This window comes from Mirounga leonina, unplaced genomic scaffold, assembly GCF_011800145.1.
Source record: "Mirounga leonina isolate KUSES-001 unplaced genomic scaffold, KU_Mleo_1.0 Mir_154, whole genome shotgun sequence".
NCBI lineage: Eukaryota > Metazoa > Chordata > Mammalia > Carnivora > Phocidae > Mirounga > Mirounga leonina.
Window position 1 is genome coordinate 62056329 of NW_023270389.1, and position 24099 is coordinate 62080427.

Below are 24099 nucleotides of genomic sequence, written 5' to 3' on the forward strand. Positions count from 1 at the left end.
AGGAGAGAGTAGGATGATAATATTCAAAGTGATGAAAGAAAAAAACAAAACAAAACTGCCAACCAGGAATATTTTGCCCAGCAAAGTGGTCCTTCAAAAATGAAGGAGCAATAGACTTCCCTGGAAAAACAAAAGTTGAGGGAATTTATCACAACAAGAACTGCCTTACATGAAATGATAAGTGACGTTCTTCAAGCTGAAATGAAAGGATGTTAATTAATAACATGAAAACATATAAAAAGTATAGAATTCACTGGAAAAAGTAAATATATAGTCAAATTCAAAACACTCTAATGCTGCAAAAATAGGGTGTAAATCACTTTGACCTCCAGCATACGGGTTTAAAGACAAATGTGTTAAAAATAACTATAGCTAGAATATTTTGCTACAACATAACACACAAGTAAATTTGGACATCAATAACATACAAGGTTGGGGGAGCAAGTAAATATGTAGAATTTTTTCAATCAATTGAAGTTGTTATCAGCTTGAAACAGACTTATTATAGTAAGATGTATTATGGACATCACAGTAATCACAAAGTAAAAGATTATAATAGATTCACAGATAAAAAGAGAAAAGAATCAAAGTATACCATTACAAAAAATCATCAATCCACAAAAAAGCAAGAAAAGCAGAGAAAACAAAGGAACTACAAAACAATTAGAAAGAATAAACAAAATGGTGATGGCAAGTCCTTATTAAAAATTACTTTAAATGCAAATGGCTTAAATTCTCCAATTAAAAGACACAGAGTGGCTAAGTAAATAAAAAAGCAAGATCCAACTATATGGTGCCTGAAAGAGACTCACTTAAGCTTTAAGGGCACTCATGGGCTGAAAGTGAAGGGACAAAAAAAAAAAAATGTTCCAGGTAAAAAAAAGCTGGGGTACCTATACTTACCTCAGACGAAATAGACTTTAAGTCAAAAGCTGTACTGAGAAACAAAGAAGGTCATTATATAATGATATGAGGGTCTGCTCACCAAGAGGCTATAACAATAGTAAATATATATAATTATTAACAAATCTGAAGACTGAAACAGACAGCAATACAACAGTTGTAGGGAACTCAAATATCCCGTTTTCAACAATGGATAGATCATCCTGATAGAAAGTCAATAAGGAAATAATGGACTTGAACTACACATTAGCCAAATGGAGCTAACAAAAAGATACAGATCATTCCATCCAACAGCATGATACTACACATTTTTCTCAAGAACACATGGAACATTCTCCCAGATAAATCATATATTAGGTCACAACTCTTAATAAACTTAAGAAGATTTATCCATATCAAGTATCTTTTCCAACCAATATAGTATGAAATGAAAAATGAATTACAGGAGGAAAGGTGGAAAATTCATAAATATATGGAAATCAAATAAAATACTGCAGAATAGATAAGCAATGGGTCAAAGAAGAAATCATAAGACAAATTTTAAAAATCTTGAGACAAATAAAATGGAAACACAACATATCGAAACTTATGGAACACAGCAAAAGCAGTCCTAAGAGAGAAGTTTACAGTTATAGGAAGGAAGTTTCTTACATTAAGAATAAAGATCTCAAATAAACAACCTAAATTTACACTTAAGGAACTAAAAAAAGAACAGTCTAAGTTAGTAGGAGGAAGGAAATAATTAAGATTAGAAAAGAAATAAGTGAAATAAGAGACTAGAAAGACAATGGGGAAAAAAAAAACCAATGAAACTAAGAACTGGTTCTTTGAAAAGATAAAATTGACAAACTTTTAGTGACACTAAGATAAAAAATGATGATTCAAATTAATAAAATTATAAATGAAAGAGGAGATATTACAACTGATACCACAAAAATACAAGAATCCTAAGAGACCACTGTAAAGAATTATCACCAAAATTTTAGATAACTCAGAAGAAATGGATAAATCCCAGAAATATACAATTTCTCAAGACTGAATCATGAAGTAACAGAAAATCTGAACACAGCAATAATGAGCAAGAGTTTAAATTAGTAATCAAAAATCTCCCTACAAATAAAAACTCAAAAGCAGATGGCTTCATTGGCGAATTCTATCAAACATTTAAAGAATACCAATCTTTCTCAAACTCTTCCAAAACTGAAGAGGAAGGAACAAGCTCAAACTTGCTAGCATTTCCCATACCCAAGCCAGACAAAAACCTTTCAAGGAAAGAAAATTACAGGCCAACATCTCTGATGAATATAGATGTAAAAACCCTCAACAAAATACCAACAAACCTACCGCAAGAGCACATTAAAAGGATCACACACCATGATCAAGTGGGATTTATCCCTGAGATGCAAAGATGATTCAACACAATACAGTAAAGTGTGATGTGCCACATTACTAGATTAAAGGATTAAAAGCATATGATCATTTCCACAGATGCCGAAACACATTTGACAAAAATACTCTTTCATGATAAAAATCCTCAATAAACTAGGTATAGAAGGAATGTACCTGAACATAGCAAAGGCCATGTATGACAAGCCCACAGCTAGTATCACACACAGTGGTGAAAAGTTAAAAGCCTTTCCTCTAACATCAGGAACAAGACAGATGCCCACTGTCAGCGCTTCTATTCAACATAGTACTGGAGTTACTAGCCACAACAATTAGGAAGAGAAAGAGGGAGAGGGAGAGGAAGAGAGAGAGAGAGAGAGAGAAAAGGCATACAATTGGAAAAAGAAAAAGCAAAATTATCTTTTGCAGATGACATGACCATATATATATATATAGAAAATCCTAAACACTCCACCAAAAGACTGTTAGAATCAATACATGAATTCAGTAAAGTTACAGGACACCAAACCAACACACAAAAATCAGTTGCATTTCTATACACTGACAATAAAAATACCTGAAAGAGAAGTGAAGAAAGCAATGCTATTTACAATGCATCAAAAAGAATAAAATACTCTGGAATAGATTTAACCAAGGAGATGAAAGACTTATGCACTAAACACTACTGGAACTGATGAAAGAAAGAACACACAGACAAATGGAAATATGCCCCATGTTCTTGGATAGGAAACATTAATATTGTGAAAATGTCAGTGATATATACAGATTCAGTGCAATCCCTATCAAAATCCCAATGGCCTTTTTCATGTAAATAGAAATAACTACCCCAAAATTTGTATGTAACCAAAAAAGACCCTAAACCCCAAAAGCCAAAGTAAGCTGTGACAAGGCAGAGTTACGTTGACCATCAACATATTCCTCTGCACCCCCTGAGACACAAAATGCCAGTAAGAACCATCCAGTCTGCTGACAGAGAGAGCACATGCCTAGGGGGCAGACTCCCCAGGGGGAAGTCCCTCCCTGCTGCATACACTTGGCAAGTACACTACAGTGGACCACCACCAGTATTCCCCAAGGCTATTCATAGGAACTGACAGGGACAGAAACTTACTCGGGACTGGGATTTGCATACTCGGTGGCAGGCAAAAATTCAAAACACTATAAAAAAGACTGGAACAGAAGACATCGTACCAATTTGGACCCCCAAGTTACGTGTCATAAGAGCAAGAAACGTACTTTACGGTCCATAGCCACCAACAACGGGCAAAGAGGTATCACATCAAAGGGACAGGGTATGTCAGTCTGATAAAGAACTGGAATGGGCAACTGTAACATCTGTTATCTAAAATGGGAGGAGATAAAGACACGAAGAACCCTTCATGGAGTCCGTGCCTTCACAAGTGTGCTCACACTGAACATGAGGAAGGCTGAAGGGGGAGTCCCCCGAGTCCTCCCCTTTTCTGGAGGACATGGGAACAGTGGGTAGGAGAGGATGGTGTTATGACTCTAAAACTCGTCCCCACATCACCACAACTTTCTTTCTTCCTACCTGATGTGGTGACCCAGGGGCCAGGGCTACCATTCTGGGTGTGAGAAGCAGGGCTCATCTCTCAGCAAGAAACTGTAATTATACTTTTAACTGTTAAGCCAGAATTCCTAAGGGCTTGATGGGTGGACTGTGTCTTCACCCCCTCCAGGAAAAGCGGGGTTCACAGTGAATGCAGCTGTGTTGCCTAAGGTCAAGAGAGCTCACTGGTTCTGTAACTGGAACTCGCCCTATGAGTGGGGCTGGACTGAGGGACAGGTATATGGTAGACTTACTGACTCAAACTGGGAAAGTTCGTATCTCTGGGTACTTGTCTATGTTCGTTTCATGCGACTGCTGTGACAAATTATCACAAACGTGGTGGGTTGAAAGCACCAAAATGTATTCTCTCACAGTGCTGGAGACCAGAAGTCCAAAATCAACATTGGAAGCTAAGCTGTGGAAAGATGTGGAAATACTGTTTTGGGGTTCAATATTCAACCCACTACAGTTCACTAACTGTAACCGAATGTTACTTTTGTCTCACAGGCAAAACGCATTCACACATCCCAACATCTCCAAAAGTCTTGACTGACACTATCAACTTTCAGGCTAAAATCTCATTTAAACAACGTCAGCTCAAAAGTCTCAAATCTCATCATCTAAATCGTGAAGTCATGTATGGGCAAGATGGCAAGTGTGGTCCATCCTGGGGCAAAATTCATCTATATCTGTGGCTCTCTTAAACCAGAAAATGAGATAATCTGCTTCCAAAATAGAATGGTTATGACAGGCATAGGCCAGACATTCCCATTCTGAAAGGGAGAAATGAGGAAGAATATAGGGACCACCCATCCAAACAAGTTCAGCAGAGGAGATTCCTTTAGATCCCAAGGTTTGAGAAATCCTCTGTATTTGCACTTCTACTCTCCAGGTCCCTGGTGGCCCCTGCATCCTCTGCTTCTGTGGCCGTCTGTGGCTCTGGGCCTCAGAACCACACTTCCTGCGTAACAGTAGCGTGTTTTCAGCTGGAAATGTCCATCAACTGTACCATTTCTTTCACTCTGCCTGGGCTTAGAGCAATTTCAGTCTATACCATCACTGTAATTAAGTCTTGTGTGCTTTGTCTATTAATGAATTCTGAAAATCAAACACCAGTGTAGTGTTTGCAGTATTATAAAAGTAAGCAAATATCATTTACAGCAGAATCAAATAGTATGGTTAATGAGTAAAAATGGAAAGGTTACTTATCAATAATCCTGAGCCCCTCCAGGGACAATGCTTCGTGTGTCTGGGCCAACTCTCTGATACTTTCTGATTCTCCATCCATTGCTCACGATGATTCCATATTTCACGCTGCTTCACATTTGGACTATGTCTTGCTTGAGCAAATACTTGTTTTTTCTTGAAGGTCCTACATCCTTTGTCCTCCTCCTCCTTTATTCTACCATTAGGATCGACCTTAGTCAAATAATCTACTGTGGACAGACTGGCTATTTCTACATATGTCATCTTGAGAGTTCTCATCACTCACACTGAGTGTTAACTCTACCGCTTCATGGACTCCATCTCTGACTATTAGATTTCCTTCTAAATTTTGCTAAAATAAGTACTACACAATTTTATTTTCATTCCTTTATTGGGAGGTAGTCTGTTCCTTGCTTTCTGAAAGCTTTTAAGACAATCTTTTTAGCCTTAAGATTCAAAACCTTCTTGAAGATGTAAAAGGGTGTCTAGGGTCCATTTTCTTTTCTTTTTTATTTTTTTCCAGATTTTATTTTTAAGTAATCTCTACACTCAATGTGGGGCTCGAACTCACAACCCTGAGATCAAGAGTCACACACTCCACTGACTGAGCCAACCAGGGGCCCCAGTTTTCTTTTCTTTGGCTCAGTGTTCAGGAGACACTTTCAATCTGAAGACTTCTTCAGCTATGATATATTTTATTTTCTTTGATTAGTTCTGATCTCTTCCCTTTTCCCTTAAATTCTTAAACATCTGAGTACCCTTGATTAAGCCTTCATGTCCTAACTATTCTTCCAGTATCTTCCAATGCTGTATTTTTGGCTCTTTATTCTCAGATATTCCCCAAAATTTGCTTACGATCCTTGTATTAAATGTTTTATTTTAGCAATCACACATTAAATTTATAATTACTCTTTCTTGTGCTCTATTTCTTTTTCGCATATTTTTGTTTTGTAATACAACATTTTTTTCCTACTTCTCTACAAATACTAATTAGAGATTGTGAATGTATCTTCAGTTCTCTGTTTTGTCTCTGTTTTCACTAGGATCAACTATTCTTTTGTTCTTCTTCGTTCGCTTTTATTCTGTCTTTAGATTTTTCTCATCTGTGTGGTGATCCTCAGTACTCAGTACTGTTTATATTCTTGAATGACTAACGAGGTAGATTAATAGAACATGGGTTCTCTTGTTGAATGGGAAAGCTGAAAATAGATTCTACTATGTGCATTAGGAAACAGGCTGGCACACTTTAAGAGTCTGAGGTAGAGAACGGAAAAGCAATTTGACCACTCCATTCTGACCCCAGAAAGGTCCAAGAAAAGAGGGTGCCGGCTGTCACAACTTGGAACCTAGCCTACCTAGGTCAGATGACTCAGTAACATTGTAAGAAGGGCAGTTCTATTTTTATCCTGATGACATAAACACTATAACCAGTCACTCTGTATGGCTGAGAATATGAGCAGGATTAGACTGGCTCAGCTGATCTAATCAAAGTGAGTTTAAAATGCTATACAGCATACCTCATTTTTTTGCTTCACTTTATTGCACTTTGTAGATAATGCATTTTTTACAAATTGAAGGTGGCAACCTCCTACATCAAGCAAGTCTATCACCGCCATTTTTCCAACAGCATTTGCTGCTTACTTTGTGTCTGTGTCACATTTTGGCAATTCTTACAATATTTCAAACTTTTTCATTACTATTAGATTTTTTTTATGGTGATCTCTGATCAGTGATCTTTGATGTTATTATTGTAATTATTTTGCAGTGCCACGAACCACACCCATATAAGAAAGCAAACTTAATCAATGAATGTTGTGTTTGTTCTGAATGCTCTCCTCACTGGCTAGTCTCCAGTCTCCCTCCCTCTGGGCCTCTCTATCCCTTGAGACACACAATATTGAAATTAATATCCTCTAAGTGTTCAAGAGAAGATGTGTAATCTCTCCCTTTAAATCAAAAGCTAGATGTGATTAAGCTGAGTGAGGAAGGCATGTCGAAGCTGAGAGGCTGGAAGCTAGGCCTCTTGCACCAAGCAGTGAGCCACGCTGTGAAAGCAAAGGGAAAGTTTTTGAAGGAAATGACAAGTGTTACTCCAGTGAACACATGAATGATAAGAAAGCAAAACAGCCTTACTGCTCATATAGAGAACATTTCGGTGGTCTGGATAGAAGATCAAACAGCCATGACATTCCCTTAAGCCAAAGCCTAGCCCAGAGCAAGGCCCTGACTGTCCTCAACTGTGGGAAGGCTCAGAGAGGTGAGGGAGCTGCAGAAGAAAAGTCTGAAGCTGGCAGGGGCTGGTTCACGAGGTTTCAGGAAAGAAGTCGTCCCTATAACATAAAAGCTCTGACGGAGATGGGCAATGGGATTAGTGTTGTTTTCATGCCCGTTAACAACATCCCTTCTGCAGCCCATGGATCAAGGGTTAATTTTGACTTTCAAGTCCTATTAATTAATTATTTATTTATTATTTTTATTTATTTGACAGAGACACAGTGAGAGAGGGAACACAAGCAGGGGGAGGGGGAGAGGGAGAAGCAGGCTTCCCGCGGAGCAGGGAGCCCGATGCGGGGCTTGATCCCAGAACCCTGGGATCATGACCTGAGCCGAAGGCAGACGCTTAATGACTGAGCCACGCAGGCACCCCTCAAGTCCTATTTAGAAGTACATTTCAGGGGGTGGTCAGGAAGAAGGCAAAACAGGAGGATCCTGAGCTCACCTGATCCACAGACATACCTAGACAACAGCTACATTTGTGCAACCAACTGAAAACAACGTGCAGACCACTAGGGCAGATTTTCCATAGTTAACTGTAGAGAGAAAGCCACATGGAAAAGGGTAAGAGGGGTAGAGATACAGTTGGGAACCAAACTCCTGGCAGTACTCACGGCAAACAGGAGGGACAGCACAAGCACGGAGAAATGAGAGGATTAGACACAGGGTACCTGCACCTGGAAGATGAATTCCAAGAGCATCTGGCTTTGAAAACCAATGGGGCTTAACTTTAGCAGCTTTAGTCAGTGGAGCTTTAGTCAGTGGAACTGAACTCTAGGTACATTAAAAATCAGTGGGTTTACGCACCCTTCAAGAGCCAGCCTCATAAATAACTCTGTGGAGACAAAGCACAGAAGCAGCAGTTTGAAAAGCAGCTGGGGGAGACGGCAGAGGTTAGTTACTAACCTCAGAACATGTGCTAGAGGGGCAGGGATCTTCAGGATGCTTCTCCAAGAACAAAAGTGCTGTGGGCACCATTTCTCTTCCCCTCCCCCAGCCCAGAGAGCTGGACACTTGGGGAAGCCAGCACGAGCACTCTCCACCTACCTGGCTAACCATGGTGTCCTGCCCTGGTGTTCCCTTGAAGACCAGTCCCATTCGACCCTCCAAAGTGACTCCTACCCTGCCATACCCCACAAGCAGCCCCAACAGGGACCAGTGCCACTCCAAAGTGACTCTCGTCGTAGAGAGAGGTGGGGAGATAACCCACACACTAGCATGTTCACAGTTTGAGCAGCAGAGCCTCTTAGCTGGCTGCGCAGAGAGAAAGGCCCCGCTGTTTGGTGCGCCTGCAACTGTGGCAGAGAGACTAAGTGCAGACAGCTGGCTGAACTGCTGGCCCCTCCCACCAAGGAGATCCCATTGGCCTCTGGCAGGCACCTCAACCGCACAGAAACCAAATGCTGCCCAGTGCTCCCACAGCAGGCAAAGCAGGTCACTGCAGCCAACGGGACTGAAGGCAAACACGGCTCAGCCACAGTAGTAGGGCATGCACAGCCCACATAGGAGACACCCCTGGAGCACCTTGTTCTAGTGACCAGGGGCATCGTGCTACAGGGCACCCCAGGACCTCTTCTACATGAGGCCACTATTTTCAAAACCAGGAGATGTAGCTGACCTCCCTAATACACAGAAACAAACAGAGAAAGTTAGACAAAATAAGGAGACAGAGGAGTATGTTCCAAATGAAAGAACAAGACAAAAATCACAACAAAAGGGATAAATAAAATGGATATATGCAATACTCCTAATAAAGAATTCAAAGTGCTAGTCATAAAGATATTCACTGGACTTGAGGAAAGAGTGGAGGACCTCAGTGAGAACCTCAGCAAAGACAGAAAACATAAGAACCAGTCAGAGATTAAAAATTCAATAACGGAAATAAACTAGAGTGAATCAATAGCAGATTAGAAAATGCAGAATAGATCAGCAATCTGGAAGATGGTAATGGAAAGCAACCAGCCAAGCAGCAAGGAGAAAAAATAATGAAAAATGAGAACAGGCTAAGGGAACTCAGCAACTCCATCAAGCATAATAATATTTACATTATAGGGATCCCAGAAAGAGAAGAGGGAGAAAAGGGGGCAGAAAACATATTTGAAGAAATAAGAGCTGAAAAGTTCCCTAATCTGGGGAAGGAAACAGACATACAGATCTCCAAAGCACAGACAGCCTCTAACAAAATCAACCCAAAGAGGTCCACACCAGGACACATAGTAATTAAAGTGTCAAAAGTAATGACAAAGAGAGAATTTTAAAAGCAGCAAGAGACAAGAAAAACAGTTATATACAAGGGAAACCCCATTAGGCTATAAGCTGATTTTTCAGCAGAAACTTTGTAGGCCAGAAGAAAGTGGCATGATATCTTCCAAGTGTTCAAAAGTAAAAATCTGCAACCAAGAATACTCTACCCAGCAAGGTTATCATTCAGAATAGAATGAGAAATAAAAGAGTTTCCCAGACAAAAGTTAAAGGAGTTCATTACCACTAAGCAAGTATTACAAGGAATGTTAAAAGGAATTGAGTGGAAAGGCCATAATCAGGAGTAAGAAAATTATGAAAGGAAAAAAATTTCACAGTTACAAGCAAACATATCATAAAAGCCAGAATGGAAGTTAAAACACAAAAGTAGTAAAATCAATTATATCCAAAAAAAATTATACCAGTCAAGAGATACACAAAATAAAAAGATGTAAAATATAACATCATATAAATAAAACACATAAGAGGGATAAAAATTTAGGGCTTTTAAAATGTGTTTGAACTTAAGTAATAATCAACACAATACAGACTGCTATAAACACGTTATACACAAACCTAATAGTAACCACAAATTAAAAACCTATAACAGATACAGAAAACATAAAGAGCAAGGAATCCAAGCATAACACTAAAGAAAGCCATCAAACCATAAGGAACAAGATCAAGAGAAAAAGAAAGGAACAGAAAAGAACTACAAAAACAACCAGAAAATAAATTTTAAAAAATTCTAATATATATATACCAATCAATAATTACTTTAAATGTGAATGGATTAAATGCCCCCAAGCAAAAGACATAGGGTAACTGAATGGATAAAGAGCAAGACCCATCTATATGCTGCCAATAAGAAACATACTTCAGACCTAAAGACACGTACAGACTGAAAGTGAAGGACTAGAAAAACATTTACTATGCAAATGGAAGTGAAAAAAATAAGTCAGGTTAGGAATACTTATATCAGACAAACTAGACTTAAAAACAAAGACCTTAGTTGGGCGCCTGGGTGGCTCAGTTGGTTAAGAGACTGCCTTCAGCTCAGTCATGATCCTGGAGTCCCGGGATCGAGTCCCACGTCAGGCTCCCTGCTCAGCAGGGAGTCTGCCTCTCTCTCTGACCCTCCCCCCTCTCATGCTCTCTATCTCATTCTCTCTCTCAAATAAATAAATAAAATCTTAAAAAAAAAACAAAAACAAAAACAAAAAAAAACAAAGACCTTAGCAAGAGACAAAAAAGGGCATTGCACAATGATAAAGGGATTAATCCAACAAGAGGATATCATAATTGTAAATTACAGAAATTATAAGTGTAAATTACATAAAGCAATTATTAACAGATATAAAGGCAGAAATTGACAGTAATACAATAGGAGGGGACTTTAACACCCCACTTACATCAATGGAGAGATCATGCAGACAGAAAATCAACCAGAAAACAGTGGCTTTCAATGACACATTAGACCAGATGGACCTAATGGACATATATAAAACATTTCAGCCAAAGCAACAGAATACACATTCTATTCATGTGCTCATGGAACATTCCCCAGGATAGGTCACATGTCAGGCCACAAAACAAGTCTCAATAAACATAAGAAGACAAATCATATCATGCATCTTTTCTGACCATAGTGATATAAAACTAGAAATCAACCATAAAAAAGAAATCTGGAAACAACACAAACAGGTGAAGGCTAAACAACATGCTACTAAATAATGAATGGGCAAGCCAAGAAATCAAAGTGCAAATTAAAAAATACATGGAGACAAATTAAAACATATGGTCCAGAATTTAGGAACATAGCAAAAGAAAGTCTAAGAGGGAATTTTATAGCAATACAGGCCTACCACAAGAAACAAGAAAAATCTTGGGCCATCTGGGTGACTCAGTCGGTTAAATGCCTGCTCAGGTCATGATCCCAGGGTCCCCCACATTGGGCTCCCTGCTCGGCAGGGAGTCTGCTTCTCCCTCTTGTTCTGCCCCCCTTCTCCCCCCACCACCCCTCCCCACCCCCACCCTGGCTCATCCACATCCACGGTGTTCTCAAGCTCTCAAATAAATAAAAAAAATCTTAAAAAAAAAAAAAGAGGAACAAGAAAAATCTCTAATTAACAACCTAACTTTATACCTAAAAGAGCTAGAAAAAGAAAAACAAATCCCAAAGCTAGTAGAAGGAATGAAGTAATATTACAGCAGAAATAAATGAAATAGAGACTAAAAAAACAAAAGCTCGATTAGGCCAGGAGCTGGTTCTCTGAAAACATCAATAAAAATGATAAACCTTTATCTAGGCTCATCAAGAAAAAGATAGGCTTTGAATAAATAAAATCAGAAACAAAGGAGGAGAAATACAATCAACATCACAGAAATACAAAGGATTATAAAATAATTTTATAAAAAATTAGATGCCAACAAATTGGACAATCTAAAAGAAATGGATAAATTCCTAGAAACATAATCTTCCAACTGAACCAGGAAGAAACAGAGAATCTGAACTGATCAATTACTAGAAATGAAATTAAATCAATAATTAAAAACTCCCAACAAACAAAAGTCCAAGACTTTTGGCTGGACTTCACACATGACTTCACAGGTGACTCCTACCAAACATTTAAAGAAGAATTAATACCTATTATTCCAAGCTATTCCAGAAAATAGAAGAGGAAGGAAAACTTCTAAATTAATTCTACAAGGCCAGCATTACCCTGATACCAAAAGCAGATAAAGACACCAAAAAAAAAAAAATTACAGACCAATATCTCCGATGAACATGGATGCAAAAATCCTTAACAAAGTATCAGCAAACCAAATTCAACAATACATTAAAAAAATCATTCGCCACAACCAAGTAAGATTTATTCCAGGGATGCAAGGGTGGTTCGATATTCACAAATCAATCAATATGATACATCACATTTACAAGAAATAGGATAAAAACTATATGATCATATCAATAGATGCAGAAAAAGCATTCCACAAAATACAACATCCATTCATGATAGAAACTCTCAACAAAGTAGGTTTAGAGGGAACATACCTCAACATAATAAAGGCTATATATGAAAAACCCACAGCTAATATCATAATGGTAAAAAACTGACAGCCTTTCTCCTAAGATCAGAAACAAGACGAGGGTGTCTTACCCTCACCACTTTTAATCAACATAGTACTGGAAGTCCGGGCCATAGTAATAAAACAAGAAAAAGAAATAAAAGGCATCCAAATTGGTAAGAAAGAAGTAAAACTGTCACTATTTGCAGTGACATGGTACTATATATAGAAAACCCTAAACACTCCACCCAAAAAAAACCAGAACAGATAAATTAATTCAGTGAAGTTGCAAGATACAAAATTAACATACAGAAATCTCTTGGATTTCTACACACCAATAAAAAAGAAGAAAAAGAAATTAAGAAAACAATCCCATTTACATTTGCACCAAAAAGAATAAAGATGTAATTTATAACATCAATAACTTAAAAGGGTTGAGTAGAGTAGCATAGCGGCAGAGAGCAGTTTTTGTATCTTACTGAAGTTAAGGTGGTTTAAATTCAAATTAGAGTGTTATAATTTTAGGATGTTAAATGTAATCCCCATGGTAACCACACAGAAAATAGCTATAGAATATATAGAGAAGGAAATGAGAAGGGAATTAAAATGTTTCACTAAAAAAAAAAAAAACAACTAAACATAAGACAGTAATGCAGACAATGAGGGACAAAGAAAGTATAAAGCATATTGAAAAAAAGAGCAAAGGGACAGAACTCTCTCTTTATAAGTATTTATTTTAATGTAAATGGATTAATCCCTCCAATCAGAAGATAAGAGATGGCAGAATGGATTTAACAACAACAAAATGATCAAAATATGCACTGTCTTCAAAAGACTTACTTTAGAGCCAAAGACACAAATATGTTGAAACTGAAAGGATGGAATAATCATACAAACAGAACCAAAAGACAGCAGGGGTGGCTATTTCATTATCAACAAAAAAATGTATTTTTTAAGTTATGAAAGACAAAAATATGACATTATGTATTTAATAAAAGGCTCAATCCAGCAACAAATAACAATTATAAACATTTATGTACCTAATAACAAACCATCAAAATGTATGAAGCAAAAATAAGACAGAATTAAAATGAGAAATAGATAGTTCTACACTAACAGTTGGAGACTTCAATACTCTACTCACAATAATAAGACAGAACAGCCAGACAGAAGTAAGGAAACAGAGGACTTAACACAATAAACCAACTAGATCTAACAGACACACACACAACACTTTACCCAACAACAGATTACACATTCTTTTCAAGTGCACGTGGAAAATTCTCCAGAATACACCATATGTTAGGCTACAAATTAAGTCTCAATAGATTTAAAAAGATAGATATTATATCAAGTATCTTCTCTACCAGCAATGGGATGAAGTTTGAAATCAGAAACAGAAAGAAAACTGGAAAATCGGGGCACCTGGGTGGCCCAGTCAGTTAAGCGGCTGCCTTCAGCTCAGGTCATGATCCCAGGGTCCTGGGATCGAGCCCCGCATCAGGCTCTCTGTTCAGCGGGGAGCCTGCTTCTCCCTCTCCCTCTGCCTGCTGCTTCCCTTGCTTGTGCTCCCTCTCACTCTCTGTCAAATAAATAAATAAAATCTTTAAAAAAAAAGAAAACTGGAAAATTTACAAATTTATAGTAATTAAAATAGTCTTAATCAATGGATCAAAGGCAAAATCACAAGGGAAATTAAATTAGAAAATACTGAGAGAAGAATGAAAAGAAAAATCTAATATGCCAAAATTTATGGGATACATCAAAAGCAGTGCTAAGTGGGAAATTATAGCCTTAGATGCTTACATTTAAAAAGAAAGATCTTGGGGCACCTAGGTGGCTCAGTTGGTTAAGCAACTGACTCTTGATTTCATCTCAGGTCATGATCTCAGGGTCCTGGGATCAAGCTCCCTGTTGGGCTCACACTGAGCATGAAGCCTGCTTAAGAAAGATTCTCTCCCTCTCCCTCTGCCCCTCCACCCCAACTCACAATGCTCTCTCTCTCACAAAAAAAAGAAAGGAGGAAGAGGAGGAGGGGGAGAGGGGGAGGAGGAGAGGGGGAGGAGGAGGAGAAGGAGAGGAGGAGGGGGGGGAGGGGGAGGAGGAGGAGGAGGAGGAGGAGGAGAATAAGAAGACGACAGATCTCAAATCCACAACCTAACTTTACAACTTCAGGAAGTAAGAAAAGAATAAGCTAAAGCTAAAGCTAGAAGGAAGGAAATAATAATGATTAGAGCAGAGATAAAATAGAAAATAGAAAAACAGAGAAAAATCAATGAAAGTAAAATTTGGTTCTTTGAAAAGATAAAATTATCGAACCTTTAGTTAGACCGAATAGAATAAATGCATAAAGAATGAGGGAAATAGAAAATACCATTAGTACACCATGGGATAACTGTTGTAGACAAGATCCACTGATGGAAATGAAAATGAGTGGGCAAAAGTTTAAGAAGAAAAAAAAAAATACCTGCAAGTGTCAGAGTATTGCCCCTAAAATAGTCAGTAATTACAATGGGAAAAATGGTAACTCTACAGTGGAAAAACCTGGTGGACAATGCTTTAAGCAACCGATCAGTGTTAAAGTCAACAGTATTAAGGCACGTGGACACCATTTAGTCCCCGATATGAGGCTCTGTGATGGGCACATCAGGATTCAAACCCCAGGTCTTGTTAGACTCTTAAACATTATACTGTTCATCATTTTAATATGAGCAGACATATTTTCTTTCAAGAAACAGATAAATAGACTTGTTGGTGAAAATCAAGGGTAGTAAACCAAGCTGGATATGCTATCACTTGTAAAATATACCCAGTTCTGTAGAGTTACTCATTAAAGTATAATTAATTAGTAAGGGAAGACAGGCTCCAAGTGAGCTAATGTATAACAGAAAAAACAGAATAGAAATGGTATTTACTGATGCTTGACACATGGTAGATGGCAAAAGTAATAATAATAATAGCAAATACTTACAGTGATAATATATTTTTCATTTAATACTATTTTAATTCAATTTTATTTATGGCAAATGCTATTACACTTATTCATTCATTTAATCCTGACAATTCTATGAGATAGGCACTGTATTATTTCCCATTTTGCAAATGAGGAAATAAAGGCGTAAAAGGTTGAGTGATTTGTTTGGGATCATTTAGTAAGTGGCACTAAACTACCTCCCAGAAAATATCAGTTTAATTAGTAGTGTCAGGTACTATGCTAAATACTTTACATATCCTAATCCTCAATATTTCTGTCCAGAAATACCTTTTCTTAAAAAAATTTTAATTTAAATTTGATTTAGTTAAAATACACTAAACAGTCTCAGAGGTACAGTTCAGTGATTCATCAGTTGCATACAACATCCAGGGCTCATTATTTCAAGTGATTGTTTTTCACTTTAACAAGTGAAATTTTGCAGATGAAAAATGCAAGGCTCTGTTGGGCTGCTCGACATGTTGCAGGACATTGAGCATGCGTGGCCTCCACCTGGTGACAGTCAGCAGTTTCTCTTCACTGTGAATAAGCAAATATGCTCCCCCAAAACATTGCAAATATCTCTAAGGGAGCAGTACTCCCCCCAAAACTGGTTGTTAAAGGTCATTAGATGATAAGATGCAAAGCTGGGATGTGAATCCAGACCTGTGTGACTCCAAGGTCAGTGTTATTTCCAATACCAGACACAGACTTGTGTAAGAATTGAAATAAAAGCAAATGCACAAAGACAGGGGGAGGACAGCTTCACATAGTGTGTGGAGCAATACACTCCAGATGAGGAAACTATACAGTTGACCCCTGAACATGTGTTTGAACGGTACGGGTCCACTTACACATGGATTTTTTTTTCAATAAATTCAGTACAGGCCTATAAATGTATTTTCTGTTCCTTATGATTTTCTTAATTATATTTTCTTTTCTCTAACTTACTTCATTGTAAAAATACAGTATATAATAAGACATATGACATACAAAATATGTGTTAATTGACTGTTCATGATATCGCGAAGGCTTCCAGTCAATAGTAGACTGTTAGTTAAATTCGGGGGGAGTCAAAAGTTACATGTGGACTTTCGATTGAGCAGGGAGTTACCCTTAACCCCCATGTTGTTCAAGGGTCAATGTGGTTTGAAAGTTAAAGTAGTCCATAAAGTATACCAATAATATCATGTATCATTTGTTGAAATAAACGAAACATAAAGCGTGGACCAATTTGTAAAGTTATCGAATCTGTCTATTGAGGGAATTAGGATTCTGTTCAGAACTCTGAGTGAGAACTGGCATCATTAACATGTTATCTGTGTATGTCTAAGCTGAACAAAGTTATGGAGGTGGGGGTTAAGAGTTCCTGAAAGAATTTCAAAGACTACTATTTCTTTTAGTTTCATCATTCTTGTATTTTCAAATCTATTAAGGATGCTTTGCCATTCATCGTTATATAAGCTATATAATTTATGGGTGCAAATCATCTATGTTATTTGAATTACTTTTTTATTTAATAATAAAAAATTCAGAATGTTGGGGGGAAATATCAAAAGGCAATACTAGTATAATTAGTGCTACAGGTCACAAAAACAGTCAAAACATTCCTCCAAATACATAAACATAGAATAAATATTTTTATCTCCTCAAGGGAACAAAATAGCTTCGGTATACAACGTTCAGATAATACTATAAACTTTTGAAATTTTTAGCATTATAAATATTGATATGCAGATCCTGCTGCAACAGTAGCCTACAATCAACATTTTGGTTATTTAATGGAATTTCTACCCTTCAGCCATATGTATGCATGAACACACATGAGTGCATACCATAAGCAAAAATTTAGTAATCAACTCTAGTAATCAATTACCTTTGCAATAATAACTTCTTTCTTCAGAATCTTCATAGCATAGTATTTCCCACTTGCCTTCTCTCGAACCAAAATAACTTTCCCAAAAGTGCCTTTACCTAGTAGTTTCAAATAGTCAAAATCATTCATTGTCTGAAAAATACAAATTTAAAAAATAGAGTATGAAGTATTTGATGCAATTTATTTATAAAAGATATAGGTATATGTTTGCAGTATCTACTCAAAAGCAAATTTTACCAATTTCTAAGCACACTTAAATGACTAAGAATCAGACTGGCAATGGCTGCCTCTCTCGCAATCATGGATACGAGAAATAATTTAAGCAATTCTCAGATACTGGAGACAATAACTCTGAACCTCAAATTCCTCTACTAGTCAAACTATCAGTCAAGTGTAGGGGCACAAGGAAAACAATCATTTTCATTCACCTTTCAAGGACTCAGGTTTTTTTTGTTTTTTTGTTTGTTTTACTGAAGTACAGTTAACAATGTTATATTAGTTTCAGGTGTACAGAATGATTCAACAGTTCCATACATTTCTCAGTGCTCATCAAGATAAGCGTACTCTTAATCACCTTTATCTATTTCACCCATCCATCCCACCTGCCTTCTCTCTGGCAACCACCAATTCGTTCTCTGTATTTAAGAGTCTGGTTTCTTTGGTCTCCTTTTTTCTTTGTTCATTTGTTCTGTTTCTTAAATTCCACATATGAGTGAAATCATACGGTATTTCTCTTTCTATGACTGTATTTCATTTAGTATTATGCTCTCTAGCTCCATCCATGTCGTCACAAATGGCAACGGTTTATTCTTTTTTATGGCTGAGTAACATTCCATTGTGTATATATACCACCTCTTCCTTACCCATTCCTCTATCAGTGAACACTTGGGTTGCTCTCATAGCCTAGTTATTATAAATAATGCTGCAATAAACATAGGGGTGTGCATATGTATTTTCAAATTATTGTTTTGTTTTCTTTAGGTTAAGTACCTATTAGTGGAATTACTGGATCAAATGGTAATTCTATTTTTAATTTTTTGAGGAACTTCCACATTGTTTTCCAAGGACTCAAGTTTTTCAGGGCTTAGTAGTGCCACTATCCCCAAACAATGTGGTCATCAAAAATGTCCCCCACAAACATTTCCAAATACATCTAAGAGAGCAGTACCTTTCAGGGAAGCTATTTGAGAATGTACTCTAACAAAATTAGGATGAAATCCTAGGAAGTGAAATATCGGTGTGTAAGAAATGTTGAAAATAGCCCTGGAGCCCAGTAAGATGAAATCTAAAAAGAAGCAGTACAACATGTGAGAAAGCAATTGGTGCAGTTCAGAATAGAAAGTCAGGGACGTCTAAGAATGCCTCTAATTTTTCTGCCTGTTTTCAGTTTCATTTCCCAATCCTAAGTCAGGTGATTTCCAGGATTTCGCCAAGCAGACCGGCTACTTGTTCTCTACAGCCCCCTTTATGCATGCTTTTCCTGCTCTAAGAATGTTCTTCCATAAATTTCCATAATTTTGGTATTTGTTGTCCACTAATGCCTTTCCCCCACTCAGCTTTTCATTTGTGTGGACTTGTCTCTTTTTTAATGCCTTTACTACCATTTTAATGGGTTTTTAAACAGAAGGAGAGATAACTGGGTATGCCCAGTTTATCATCTTAAATTTAAATTCAGTTCCGAGGGCTTTATGAATAACAAGTTAAGCATCTGGATTTTATCCTACAGATGATCAGAAGTTAGTAGAGACTTTTCTGCTATATTATAACTGTATTTTTTCCTGTTTACCACACATCCAAAGTAAATGTCAAGAATGTCTAAAATCAATGATCTCAGCTTCCACATTAAGAAATTGAACAAGAGCAAATTAAACTCAAGAGAAAGAGAAGAAAGGAGATAAAGGTCAGAGCAGAAATCAATTTAAAAATCTTAAAAAAAAAAAAAAAAGCAGAGGATATGATACTGGTTATGGACCAGGATAGCTGGTTCTTTGAGAAGATCAATAAAATTGATAAACCTCTAGCCAGCTTGCTCAGAAAAATAAAGAAAGACGCAAATGACCAATGTCAGGAATGAAAGAGCTGACATTACTACAGACTCTACAGACACTTTAAAAGGATCACATGGGATATTATAAACAGCTTTATGCCCATAAAATCAACAATATACATGAAATAAATAAATTCCCTGAAAGCCTCACATTATCAAAGCTTACTCAAACAGAAACAGGTAACTTGAATAGTCCTATGTCTACTAGAAAATTGAATTTGTGGTTAAAAAAAACCTCTCAACAAAGAAAACTCTAGAGCCAGATGGTTTCACTGTTGAATTCTTTAAACATTTAAGGAAGAAATGATACCAATTCTATATAAACTCCTACAGAAAATTGAGAAAAAGAGAAAAAGAATACTTCGCAATTCATCCTATGAGGCCATTATTACCCTGATTATCAAAACCAGACAAAAATATTACAAGAAAACTACAGACCAATATTCTACATATTTTGTAAAAATTCTAAAAAATTTAGAAACAGATGCCTATATTCACTTTCAACATTATCTGCTGCCTATAATTTTGAAAAATTTTCCAAATGTCAAGTTATAATATCTTAACCATTCAATAATATCTCCAGTTCAAAAGACAAGGAGCAAACAGTATCAGGCAAAATGAAAAAGTACATTTATTAATGCAACTAAAAATAAAAAATGTGGCACTAAATATGCAGAATAGAGTTAACAAGGTTACTGTCATTTGAATAGCTGGTAGTATTAAAAAATTCTGTTTTCACTAATATTTTTTTAAAAAACCAAGGAATACTGTATAACCCCAAAGCTACCTGTGCTAGGCAGTCTCCAATGATGGCTGCCACTAGTCCCTTGACTCCCTGTATGCACATGCCATTCTTCCCATGAAGAGGTGGACTGAACTTTCCCTCTCCCTGGGCTAGCCTTGTGTCCTGCTTTGAACACAGAATATGATCGAAGTGATACTATGCCAGTTCCAGATCCAGCCTTTAAATCTAGCAGTTTATACTTTCACCCTCTTGGAAATGTCATAATTGAAAGCCAGCCTTCATGCCATAAGGAAAGATACCATGTACAAAGGGCCTTGATGATGAGACACCATATGCCAAGAGATCACATAGAGGAGAACCAAGAATCCAGAAATGTGAGAAAGGCTTTCTTGGATCTTCCAGATCAGCCTGTATGCTAACTGAATGCAACTGCTTGAGAGATCCATGTGAGACCAGTGGAAGTGCCTACACAAACCACAAAATCATGAAAACTAATATACTGTTACTCTTTTAAGACATTAAACCTGGGTAGTTTATTCCATGGCAATAATGAACTGAGAGACATTATTCTTATAACTAGGCTACGATGTTATTTTTTGCTCAAAGCTTCATTTGAACAGTACCCTCCCTCAATTTGTATCTAAATGCACTGAAAAATGATCCTTGCTGTGTCCTATTATTAAATATTATAGAAATGGAAACTGAATTCTTAGAGATAAAAATAAGAAAGGAATTTATAAATTGCTTTATGACATTTTCAGATGAAAAGCAATATGTAATTATAAAATATTGCTATATTCCTTAAGGACTGCAATTCTTAGAGAAAAGGAGGTTTAAAAAAATATAATAGCCTTATCATTAAATTTCACAACTTCTATCAGTTTGACTGCCAACCTTAAAAGGGAATTTGCATGGAAATTAATATTAGTAAAAGCATCCTATGTGAAAAAATCAGAAACAGATTTCATATCTATTTTGACAAAACTTCAGAAAATTTAAAAAGTATCTTTGATACCAAATGTTCATGTTCAGCATGGTACACACAGTAATTATCTAGTCTTTACAAATGAAATGTAACCCATTACAAAATGCTTCCCTCTTTTAGATGGTATTAAGGGGAAAAATACAGTAAGATTTTAATGAAAGATGAGAGTATGGATCCTCTGCAGAAAAATTAATCCTCTAAAACCCAATCCCCCAAATTTATTAAGTAAATATTTTACATAGTTATATTCTTTCCTTCGCATAATCTCCAGCATGTCAACGCGGCTGTTTTAGGTTAAGAGATGCATGGGCATACATAACAAATGACACTAGAGTATAAGAAGAAGGCTAATTATATAGTCCAAAATTTAGGTTAAAGAATATGAATATATAATTGAAGGTGAATAAATTAGGCAGAACTTTGACTCCCATTTGGCTGTTGATCCTCTTATGCTGTGCTCCTTCACATACCTGACCCTATAGAGAATGGCCGCTTGGCAGACCAAGATTAGGCACTTCTGAGTCCTCTGATCAAATTCCTTTGAAAGATCATCTTTTAGTTGAAACACAGAACAGCACATAAATCTGGTTATGAGGCTTCTGCCTCTTTTCCACCACCCGGTGTCGTTCCTTAAGAGATTTTTCACCCTGTGCAGCAGAAACTGGGTAATACTCTACCACTAAGAGAAGTAACCATGTGTCTGCTTGAGGCAAGAGAAAACAGCTAAGACAATTCTCAGCAGAGCTAACACAAGTTAGCGGAGCCATTCCCCTCATCCTATTGCTCATTTTTCAAAAAGTGAACAAAGAGGAAAATGTACACTGTAAATTATGAGAAAGGCATACTTATTTCAGAATATCTGTGTTTACAGTTTGATATTAAAAATAATCTGACTTCTGGGCGCCTGGGTGGCTCCGTTAGTTGAGTGACTGCCTTTGGCTCAGGTCATGATCCTGGAGTCCCGGAATCAAGTCCCGCATCGGGCTCCCTGCTCAGCGGGAGTCTGCTTCTCCCCCTGACCTCCCCCCCCATGCTCTCTCTCTATCTCATTCTCTCTCTCAAATAAATAAATAAAATCTTTGAAAAAAAATAATCTGACTTCAGCAATTCTTTCTATGATACCTGATACATATAAAGGATGTAGTACTAGGGAACTAGGGAAGTGATAGCACTATTTTATCCTTTTTAACCAAGTTGTTAGGGCCATCACGAAAGAGTGGTACTGAGGTTCTACCTTTTTCTATACTCTTTGTCATTTTAAAAGGGTCTTATACTCACTTAAAATGAAATGAAATAGGGGTGCCTGGATGGCCCAACTAGTTGAGTGTATGACTCTGGATTCCAGGTCAGGTCATGATCTCAGGGTCGTAAGATCGAGCCCCTAGTTGGGCTCCATGCTCAGTGAGGAGTCTACTTGAGATTCTCCCTCTCCCTCTGCCCCTGCCCCTGCTCACCCGCTCCCTCTCAATAAATAAATAAATAAATAAATAAATAAATAAATAAATAAATAAAATCTTTTAAAAATCTTTTTAAAAAATGAAATGAAATAAAGAAGAAAAATGGAAATCAGGTATAGGTCAAATAAGACAATGAATCCTCCTCTTTTCAAAATACTTCTGACCATATCATTTTTTAATTTTTGAGACCCAGTTTCAGTGAGAGATTTCTTAGAGAATCTACTTTAAAAACCTCACTTTCTATCACTGTTCTGTAAATTAAAATTTTACTGATTTTCCCAAGAGTACACCAATATAAAATGAAATTAACTGAAACACAAAGTACAACATCTTGACAAAAATATTTTGAGAAACCAAGTACAATCATAAGAGAGAATATCTGTATAATTTTGTTCTCTAATATGACTTGGTCATGTAATGAGTATAATAATTATAGTGATTATAAAGGCTCATGTTATATCAATCAATAATAAGAAATAAGTTGCCCACTGAAGTAATACAGTGTATAATTAAAAGTCCTTACGTGTTTGAACAAGATTATTTAATTTCTCTGAATGTCAGATGAATCACTTGCAAAATGGGGTAATAATGGTACCTACATCTCATATGGTTTTTGTGAGGATTAAATGAGATAATACATATAACAGTATTGCTCAGAGCACAGCACAAAATAAACTTACAATAAATGTTTACAAGTGATAATTAGTGAAGGTGATGGATTCTAAGATAATCCACACTGGTAACTGTGAAGAGAAGAAATTGCACTGTGCTTTTATAATGATTAATAACAAGCCTTAACAGGAAAAAAAAAAATCCTCCATACTTTTGCATTTTTACATCTTTGAAAATGTTTATCTCTCTTCATTCAAAATTTTTTCTGGTAAATAATTTCCATATTCATTTCCAAATTCTCTCATCCATAAGTAAGAGTATTTCTAGTTAGGATATTATAAACTCCCCACTTTCAACCTGTAACTGCCTCAACAGCAGCTTCTTACTCTGTTATTAAGCAGAGTTCTAGGAATTTCAATTAAAAAGAGTATAGCTGGCATAGCCTGTTACTGAATGGGGTAGTGTCGAATTGAAAGGACAAGGTTCATTGGGACCTGATTTTAAATTTATGAGCATAGTCACATTTGACATTCATTGTGTACATGTGCTCATAGACATCCAAAAGAAGCTTCCTTATCTCTGAGTAGGTGAGTAAAGCTAGACTATTTCTTTGTTTTAGCTTTTTGCAATGACTGAAGAACAAGGGGGTGTTAAGTTGACTTAAAAGAGGGATTCATTTCAACTAACAAATAGAGGATAAGTCTTTAATGAAGACACAAAGAGTTCTCAGACATTTGAC

General features: G+C 36.8%; 1 protein-coding gene across 4 annotated transcripts in view; it reads right to left on the reverse strand.

The window, feature by feature from the left end:
- Positions 1–24099, reverse strand: part of AKT3 (AKT serine/threonine kinase 3) — a 311247-nt gene that overhangs the window by 108552 nt on the left and 178596 nt on the right. For all 4 annotated transcript variants that reach the window (XM_035010956.1, XM_035010959.1, XM_035010957.1 and 1 more), the window contains one exon: positions 17515–17646. In XM_035010956.1, the coding sequence (XP_034866847.1) occupies positions 17515–17646 (132 nt within the window). The remainder of the gene's footprint in view (positions 1–17514; positions 17647–24099) is intronic.